This window comes from Scylla paramamosain, chromosome 3 (assembly GCF_035594125.1).
Source record: "Scylla paramamosain isolate STU-SP2022 chromosome 3, ASM3559412v1, whole genome shotgun sequence".
Taxonomy (NCBI): Eukaryota; Metazoa; Arthropoda; class Malacostraca; order Decapoda; family Portunidae; genus Scylla; species Scylla paramamosain.
Window position 1 is genome coordinate 1,915,001 of NC_087153.1, and position 10,000 is coordinate 1,925,000.

Consider the following 10,000-nt stretch of genomic DNA (forward strand, 5'->3'; position numbering starts at 1 on the left):
TTGTAGTCAATGTAATTATGTACACAGTGTAAGAAAAGGAAGTGTTATGCTGCCACCACCACTACCACCACCACCATCATCATCATCATCATCATCATCATCATCATCATCATCATCATCACCAATAAGACTGTCTAATATCTAAAGGTTTTGATTATCACTACCATCACCATCATTACCACTAAAGCTATCTGATAAAAAAAAAAACTGCATAATCACCACCGTCACTATCACACGTCACCATCAATGAGAGGCGCCGCGTCGCACCCTCTCTCTGCCTTGCCTCCTCCGCCGGCCGCCTCACAGTGCCGTGTAAAAACTAGTTCCTCCTGCAGCCGGGCAACACCCTCCCCTCCGCCCTCTTTTCTTCCTGCCGAGAAAATTACGGCTTATTTCTTCAACCCTCCTCATCCTCCTGCTTCTCATCCTGCTCCTGCCTCCCATTATCCTGCAGTTCCTCGGCCACGGGAGCAGAACATTACGTGTGGCTGGCAGTCGTTATGCTTCGCACGGGACGTCATTTGTTTTGTTTATATGTCACGCTCCTTGAGTGGCCCCGAGTCACGTGGCGTAGGTGGCAGTGTCAATGTTACGCCGCGTGTGTGGTGGGACAAAGGAGGCGTAGATTGACTGAGACACGTGCATCAGAACATTCATAGAAGTGAGAATATTAAACGTGTCTTTATAAAGTTAATGCAAAGTTAATGTATATTTTTTTACTATAATAGGGTAAGCTCATTGGGATACGTGAGTGCAGACATTAATACAAGTAGGGGAATTTAAAAGTTGACTTACGATACATGCATCAGAACATACATATAATTGAGAATATTAAGGCATCTTTATCATAGCAGAAATACAACTGATACAAGGTCTATATGTATATTTCTACTTGTAGGTTAAGTTTATTGAGGTACGTGCATCAGTGCATAATACAAGTTAGGACAATTAAAAAAAAAAAAAAAAGGGAGCTTCATTATAATTGCAGGGAAAAAAGATTCAGCTCAAAGACTATACTTATCACTGTTCTTTCTTTTTTTGTATGTAGGTTTTAAGTCGGGCTGTCTGTTATTAGTTAATTGTTTGAGCAGTAATTTACGTTCATGAGGTGTGTTATTGCTGTGGTAGTCTGCGCCGTGTTGTTTATATCTCTACATTATTCATAAGGTGGTGGTGGTAGTGGTGGTTACAATACCTACTTCCGTTATCTTAATTGTTGTTGTTAATGGTGGTAGTGATGATGATGGTGGTGATGATGATGATGGTGGTGGTGGTGGTAGCAGATAATGACGGATGATCGTGACGGTGGTGGTAATGAGACGTGCATATGTAGTGGTGATAATGATGGTGAGGAACGGTAAGCACTGGTGATGAGTAGAAAGCAGCGATGATGATGAATGATAGTGAAGAATGATGATGATGATGACGAGTACACAGCTTCCCACACACTTCTTCCCTCTTCCTTCCCATTACATCTCCCCCTCTCCCATTCCCCGTTCCCTCTCCCCCTACCACCCTCCTCCACATTCTCCCAACCAATCACCTACTGTCTCATTTTAGGTAGCAAGGAAACGTGTTGGTAGTGGAGGGTGGGTGGAGGAGGGGATAAGTTAGGACACCACTGCTCCTCCACCTTGAGCCCCACACCTGTTTGCTCTCCGTCCTTCTACCTGCCTCCATCACAGCTCAAGGTCTCATCCAGCGGTAAGAGAGGGAGAGTGGAAGGTGATGGTGGAGGTGGAGATGAGAGAAAAGGAAGAGAGTTCAGAGACGGAGGAATCTGTCTTGCCTTATTGATAAACATGTGTTGATGCTTCCTCCTCCTCCTCCTCCTCCTCCTCCTCCTCCTCCTCCTCCTCCTCCTCCTCCTCCTCTTCCTCCTTTGTAACCATCACTCCATGTTTGAATAGCAATCATCTTCATTCCATCTCCCTCCTCCTCCTCCTCCTCCTCCTCCTCCTCCTCCTCCTCCTCCTCCTCCTCCTCCTTCTCCTCCTCCTCTTCCCTATCCTCTTCCTATTCCATTATTACTACTACAACAACAACTACTACTACTACTACTGCTACTACTACTACTACTACTACTACTACTACTACTACTACTACTACTACTACTACTACTACTACTACTACTGCCACCACCACCCCCACCACCACCTTCACCACCACCACCACCACCACCACTACTACTTTCACCTCCGCCTCCTCAAACAAGGAGAAAAAAGCATTAGGTACTGGTGGGGAGTCTTTGTCCTGTAATGAGGTGACATTAGAGGATAACGATGGTGGTAGGGATGGTGGTGGTGGTGGTGGTAGTGGTGGTGGTAGTGGTGGCGGTGTTACTTTGGTATAAAATTATTAGGTGGTGGTGGTGGTGGTGATGGTGATGGTGGTCCTTTTGTTTGTGGTGTACGTGGAAGAAGTAACGGGAGTAAAGCGGAGGTAATCTTGATAGTAAAAGTAGTAGTAATAGTAGGAGTAGTAGTTGTAGTAGTAGTAGTTTTTTGTTGTGAGTGTTCCTTTTTTGCTTTTTTGTTGTTATTGTGTTAATGGTGATGGTTGTGATAGTAATAGTAAAAGTAGTAGTGGTAGTAGTCGTAATTTGTTGTTGTTGTTGTTGTTGTTGTTTATTGCTGCTGCTGCTACTATTGTTGTTGTTACATTGAGGAAGGTATTGGTAATAGTGGTGGTGGTGGTGGTGGTGGTGGTCGTGGTGGTGGGACAGCTTATGGAAAAAGCCGGCAGTTAGTGGTTCGCGGCAACCAACTGTACCAACCCGGGTTAGGAACGAGCCGTGTGTGTGTGTGTGTGTGTGAGAGAGAGAGAGAGAGAGAGAGAGAGAGAGAGAGAGAGAGAGAGAGAGAGAGAGAGAGAGTGTAGTGGATTATTACTGTTTATTGTATTGAAATCTCCGTAGAATTTTTTAGCTCAACTTGAAGATTTCTCTCTCTCTCTCTCTCTCTCTCTCTCTCTCTCTCTCTCTCTCTCTCTCTCTCTCTCTCTCTCTCTCTCTCTCTCTCTCTCTCTCTCTCTCTCTCTCTCTCTCTCTGTTCCATCATCATTACCAGGGTGATCATCTTTTTCATAATCATCATCATCATCATCATCATTTTTTCCAATACTGAAATCTTATATGTATGTAGTTCGTCCAATAATCACACACACACACACACACACACACACACACACACACACATATATGCAGAAGCAGACAAAATTGTAAATAGAACCAAGTGGAAAATAATGAACGCAAAAAAATGTATTTGTCGCAATTTGCATGCACCCCGCCCTGCCCCGCCCCGCCCGTGGGCTGCCCTGTCACTGAGAAGACCCTGGACTGACTGAGAAAGGCGGTGGCGGTGATACTGGTGGTGGTGGTGGTGGTGGTGGTGGTGATGGTGATGGAGTCCAAGGGGTATAATGAGTAAAGGGAAGAGGTAGGTTAGTATGGATGGATGTGGAGGGAGGGGAGAGGAAGGGGAGTGTAGGGGAGAGGTCAGGATGGAAGGGAGATGAATGGGAGTATAGAAAATGGAGGGAAGTGTAGGAGAGAGGGGTATGTATGGAGGGGAGAGTGATGGAAGTGGAGGGGAGAGGAGGTGGGTGTGGAGGAGACGTGTGGAGGGGGGAGGGTAAGGGTGTTCTGCTTCTTGCATGTGTAAAAAGTTAGGGTGGAGTGAACCTGGTGATGCAGCTGTGGTTGTTGTTGTTGTTGTTGTTGTTGTTGTTGTTGGTGGTGGTGGTGGTGGTGGTGCCGGTGGTGGTGGTGGTGGTGGTGCTGGTGGTCATAAAGGTGATAGCTTCCATGTAACACAAAGCTGCTTCTCTCCATTCAAGGCTTTTATTATTATTATTATTATTATTATTATTATTATTATTATTATTATTATTATTATTATTATTATTATTATTATTATTATTATTATTATTATTATTATTATTATTATTGTTTTTATTGTCATTATCATCACCACCATAAACATCCTCTCTCTCTCTCTCTCTCTCTCTCTCTCTCTCTCTCTCTCTCTCTCTCTCTCTCTCTCTCTCTCTCTCTCTCTCTCTCTCTCTCTCTCTCTCTCTCTCTCTCTCTCTCTCTCTCTCTCTCTCTCTCTCTCTCAACATACGTACCTCCTCCTCACCTAACCACACCCTTCTTGCTACATCAACTCCTTTCCCATTCTCCTCACAATCCCCTCTCCTTATCTCTTTCCTCTTTCTCTCCCCTTCCAATCCACCACCACCACTACCACCACCACCACCACCAGCATCACCGCTGCTGCCTTTCTCAGTCCCCTCCAATTCTCGCTCAGTGTAGTGTATCGTTATGTAACGCTTGGAAATATAAGGAAAAAACACTACTTTCCTGGATAGCACACACACACACACACACACACACACACACACACACACACACACACACACACACACACACACACACACACACACACACACACACGGTGGTAGAAGGGGTGATTAACTTTCCTAGTATGTGTGTGTGTGTGTGTGTGTGTGTGTGTGTGGAAACAAGAGTTACAGTGGAAACATCTCTACTTTTCGTTCTCAATACTCTTTCACACACACACACACACACACACACACACACACACACACACACACACACACACACACACACACACACACACACACACACACACACACACACACACACACACACACACACACACACATACATGCACGCACACATTCAGCGTCTGAGGTAAGTACATCCTGACTACTAATGAAAGTTGACGCTACTGTTCGACCGTTGTGTGTGTGTGTGTGTGTGTGTGTGTGTGTGTGTGTGTGTGTGTGTGTGTGTGTCTATTTTGGGGGGAGCGGGGCACCATCGTACATGAATGACAACTAACAGGGGAAGTAACAGGAAGAAGATAAAGAGGAGGAGAAGAAAAAGAAGAGGAATGAGGAGGAGGAGGAGGAGGAGGAGGAGGAAGGAAGAAGAAAGGAGGAAGTAAGAGACATTTCCAGTGCAACAAAGAAGGGAGGAAGCTCTGTGGGGGTGCGAGGGACGGAAGGAAGGAAGGAAAGAAGAGGGAAGAGGGAGAAGGAAGAGGAGGAGGAGGAGGAGGAGGAGGAGGAAATGGTATGGAGTAGTGGAGGAGGTGAAGGAGGAGTTTCCTGTAGGAGAGATCAAGGCATTCTGGAAGAGATGGAAGTACGAGGGGGAATGGAGGGAAGAGGAGGAGAGTCACAGATTCATGGTAGGGCTGGGGGAATATGAAATAGGTGGAGAGAAGGAGGAGGAAAGGAGAGATGGAGGGATTGTTGCAGTCCATTAACTTCCTTCATTAATTGTGTGCACGCTGCGTATTGCGTCCTGAGGAGGAGGAGGAGGTGGAGGAGGAGTTGGTGGTGGTGGAGGAGGAGGAGGAGGTGAGGGTAGGGAGAAGGACAGAGAGGAAATAACAGGAAGGATAGATGACTGGAAGTGCAAGTAGCAAGGGATGGGAATGGGAAGAGAAGGGGAAGCAATGATAGGGAATGGGGGAGGGAAGGTGGGGCGAAGATAGGACAAGGGGAGGGAGAGGAGGCTGACAGGTATGGGATGGGGGAGATGTTGTCCTTCACCTTATAAGTGTTGTTACTTTAGTGAGGCGGCGGGGAGTGTGGAGAATGGGAGAGGGGGAGAGTGAGGGTAGAAGAGAACATCTGGGCAGTGTGTCTACGTGCGGGAACAGCAAAGATACCAAAAAGAACAACAACAACAACACCAACATCATCCACTTAACGTACACTGCTAATACCACCACAAGAATAATAATAATAATAACGACAATAATGACTCTGTTCTTATCATTCTCCATGTAACTACTTCAGAAATCTCCTTTGTGTATGTACGTAACATTTTCGTAGTGTTTCGTGATGTGTTTCGTTACGTGTTGTCTGTATTTTTTTGTGTGTGTGTGTGTTTGTTTCGTCATGCTGCGTTATCATACGAGAGATAGCTGTTTGATTGTATACCGCTGCTGTCATGTGCTGTGTTGTTGTGCTGTGTTGTGCTGGGCTGGGCTGGGGTGGGGTGGGCTGTGATGTTACGTTATGCTGAGGTGGTGTTATCTTGTGCTGTTGTCGTGCATTGTTGTATTAAGATGTGTCACTGTATTTTGCATGTGTGTTGTGTTGAGCATGGCTGTTTCTCTCTCTCTCTCTCTCTCTCTCTCTCTCTCTCTCTCTCTCTCTCTCTCTCTCTCTCTCTCTCTCTCTCTCTCTCTCTCTCTCTCTCTCTCTCTCTCTCTTATATTTACACAACAAACACCTTCACTTCCCCTAAAAAAAAGTAACATTTCCTCCAAGCACTTCGGAATTCTGACTGTCATAGAATCTTTTCTTTTGTTATCTGTAGCACATGAACACACACACACACACACACACACACACACACACACACACACACACACACACACACACACACACACACACACACACACACACACACACACACACACACACTAAAACCAATATCTTTTTTTTTTTTTTTTTGTGTGTGTGTGTGTGTGTGTGTGTGTGTGTGTGTGTGTGTGTGCTTATGAGAGAGAGAGAGAGAGAGAGAGAGAGAGAGAGAGAGAGAGAGAGAGAGAGAGAGAGAGAGAGCGTGTGTGTGTGTGTGTGTGTGTGTGTGTGTGTGTGTGTGTGTGTGTGTGTGTGTGTGTGTCTTCCCAGTGGCAGCCATTAACGTTCTTTCTTGTTTTGTTGCAGAGATAAAGAAGTACAAGAGGCAGAGAGAGAGAGAGAGAGAGAGAGAGAGAGAGAGAGAGAGAGAGAGAGAGAGAGAGAGAGAGAGAGAGAGACAGGCGACGTGGCGTGAGCCTCCGGTGGTGGCAGGGCGCATGCATGTGTGGCGTTGTGGTGAGGGTGGCGGCGGTGTGGTGACCGTGTGGCGCCGTTGAGGGCCAGCCGCCGCCATGGCCCGCCGCCCGTGAATACTGAAGAGGTGCATCGGCCGCTGTGGGCTGGGGAGGTGGAGGGTGTGTTCCTCCTCTTCCTTCTTCCTCCTACTTCGCCTCCTTCAGGATGAAGTTCAAAGCCTTGCGGCGGCCTCCTTGGCGCCGTAAGAAGTCTCCTTCTCCTTCTCGTCCGGGGCATGCTGCTCTGTCTTTGGAGGAGGACCTCGCCGGCCCCTCGCACCCTGTGGATGCTGCAGCCTACAACGAACTGGTGACGCCCCGCCGCACTGATCTGGGCCTCGGCACGCCTGACAAGAGCCACATCGTGTTCATTGCACCTCGCGACCATGTGCCCCGAGGCCACCACCCAGATGTCCGTGGTCGCGTCCCCCTCCGCTTGGCAAAGATTTGGAGGCGCAGTAATCCGTGTGGCGGGGCTGAGGCAGACGTCTTCCCCGGGCAGGAGTGTACAGCCTGGGCAGGGACGGGGAGGGGCACAGACTATCAGGAGGCCGACGACCACTGCATCACCTTCCTTGATGATGTGCCGCCGGGCTGGGACGAGAATGTGGCCAGCCCTCGCCGAACAGCTGTAACCCAGAGAGCTGGGACAGGCCTGCAGGGGGCGGGCAGTGGTGGATCGGTGCCTCGTGAGGCTGGAGGACATCCCCATCTCCCCACCGCGGCACAACACACAACATGCTTTATTGATCCCCGCGACGCGGCGTGGTCGCCCGTGTGCGGCGCGTGTCCAGGCGAGGAGTGGGCGGGCGTGGGTGAAGGGGGCGGGGCTGGCAAGGCAGCGCGGGCCTCGGCAGGATTGCCTGCCCAGTGTGGCAGCGACTCTGTGACCCGTCGCGTGGCCCAGCTGCCCGCCGCGCCGCCTGCCGACTCCCACCGACGCTCCCGAGACAGACACAAATCCAAGTCTCGAAAAGCAGTGAGTGACGCCCTTCCCATGGTGAGGGGCGGCCCGCGGGGGCGGCGAGCTGGGCCGGGCTCGCCAATTGCTGCCGAAGGGCTGCCCCAGCGGGAGGCGGCATGCAAATCCATGAAAGTGCCCGGCGGAACCACCCTGCCGGGCCACGCCGCCCCCAACCTCACCCACATTGACTACGACAGCCACAGGCCCCCCGGAGGAAATAAAGCATTGGTGCGCCCCCCACCCCCTCCCTCTCCTCTTCAGAAGAGCCGCCCCGGGCGACGGTCAGCGGCGTTGCGAGTGGAGAGGGGGCGTGACGGGGGGCGTGGTCAGGGGGCGCCGTGTCCAGGGGAGCGGAACATGTGGAGCACTGGGCCAGCCAGGACCTCGCACCACAGTCTCCGCGCGCGCCTCGCCCAGAGCACACGCGCGTCGCTCCGTGACCCAGAACGGTGTCGCCAGAAGTAACAGTACCAGCAGTAGCGGCGGGCGAGCCCGAGGTGGCAGTGTGAGTGAGTGTGAGGGCACGGAGCCATGGCCGCGGGGCACCGCCGCCGTCTGTGAGGGAGAGTGTGTGTGTGACATGCCCTGCAAGGTGTCGGGCATTCCAGTGTACCAGGGGCGGGGGGCGACCCTCCACGCAGCCCGCGCGTGGATGGCTCCCCCGTGACACCTCTGAGGGGCGTGGCGGGGCACGGGCGGAGCACTGCTCGACGCGCCGCGGCCACGAGAACCTCCCCGAGCTTCGGCGGCATTTCCCCCGTGCAGATGCCGCGGCGTGGAAGCTTTGGTGGCCCTCGTGCCACCGCGGGGCCTAGCGGAGAGGTAATGCTGCCGCGGCGCGCCTCCTTGCCGGGATCTGGTGTCGGAGCTTCTTGCCCTGGCACACCCGAGTCTCCACAGGGGTCTCCCAGCCTCAAGGCGCGGGCTCAATCTTCCGCAGGCCGAGGTCCATCTCCGGCCCCAGGCTTCCGAGCTGCCTCCCCGCTGCCTGCTGGGAAGGCCTCGTCCACGGTGCGGCGAAGAGAGTCGCAGCGAGACGTCCGCACGCCGCCTTCAACTCCCTTGGCTCGTCGACCCCCGCCACGCGCTGTATATCAGGTGAGGCTGGCCGCTGCAGCTCCTGGCCCGAGGGAACCACCGTCCTCCTCCCGCGACAAGTCTTCCTCTAAACTCCCAGTAGCTGCCCTTAAAGGGGACGCCTCGCCAGGAGGCGGCCGCACCCTTACTTCTCGGCCTGGTGCGGCCAGAGCAACGCCGACGCCACGGGGAGGACGGGAAGCCGAGGCAGGAGAAGGTCGCAGCACAGGACAGGCTAGCGCCTCGTCCCTCAAACTGGACACTCCGCCGCGCTCCCTCCCACTGTCCCTGTCACTGAAGTCCCCGAAGCCTGGGGCAAAGCAAGTGACCCAGGACCTCAGTCCCTCAAACGGGATAACCTCGTCACAGTTCCAGGGTGGCCCGAGGGGTGGCCAGCGTGCCAGTTCCACTCCCCACCTTGCCAGGAGCTCGACACTTCAGGAGAAGGCCGCCACCAAAGTGGCCACCTCCCCCGTCAGGGTGGTTGTCCCACGCCGCTCTCCCAGTGACGCCAGCAACCACAATGACACGAGACTAGATCGCTCGCTGAGCAGCAGCTCCACGCAGATCAACACGCGAGCCGCCACAGGACCCAAGAGCTCCCTTGTGGCAGGTGACCCCGCCAGCCGTGCCCGGATCGTGCGGCGCGTCATGGCCGGTGGTCGCTCAAACTTAAGTAAGAAGAAATCTTCCTCCAAAACTTCACTGACGGTAGGTCGTCAAAACCTATACAACCGCGCTAAGTCAGGCTCGCGCTCGTCCCTGCTGGGTTCACGCAACAACGTGTTCCGCGCCTCGCTGGACTCACAACGCACCGAGAGCACCACTGACTCAGGCTGCAACTCCCCTCTATCTGGCAGTCAGTGTTCTCTCGACGGGGACCGCCGTCGGCATGGCTCCCCACCCTCCCCTGTCCCCAGGACTACTGCCACGGACCTCACAAGCAAGACGAGCTCAGCTTTGGGACGCCTCTCGTCCTCCATCCACACTTCCCGCCACTCAGAGTCATCCATTATCAAGGGTTTACATCTCGGAGCTGGCACGAGCATCAGGACAGAGGGGCGCGCCGAGGTAAATTCTGTGGCTGGTGGAAAGA

At 52.3% G+C, this 10,000-nt stretch overlaps 2 protein-coding genes across 2 annotated transcripts in view; both read left to right on the plus strand.

The window, feature by feature from the left end:
- LOC135089155 (uncharacterized) overlaps positions 1-8,292 on the plus strand; it is a 59,877-nt gene extending 51,585 nt beyond the window's left edge. The window contains exon 2 of the mRNA XM_063984450.1: positions 6,715-8,292. Within this exon, the coding sequence (XP_063840520.1) occupies positions 7,030-8,292 (1,263 nt within the window). The 5' untranslated portion in view covers positions 6,715-7,029. The remainder of the gene's footprint in view (positions 1-6,714) is intronic.
- Positions 8,293-8,358: 66 nt separating this feature from the next.
- The window catches only part of LOC135088785 (splicing factor, arginine/serine-rich 19-like), a 3,749-nt gene continuing 2,107 nt past the window's right edge, over positions 8,359-10,000 (plus strand). The window contains exons 1-2 of the mRNA XM_063983813.1: positions 8,359-8,384; positions 8,436-10,000. The exon at positions 8,436-10,000 is cut by the window's right edge and continues 1,396 nt beyond it. Of these exons, the coding sequence (XP_063839883.1) occupies positions 8,359-8,384; positions 8,436-10,000 (1,591 nt within the window). The remainder of the gene's footprint in view (positions 8,385-8,435) is intronic.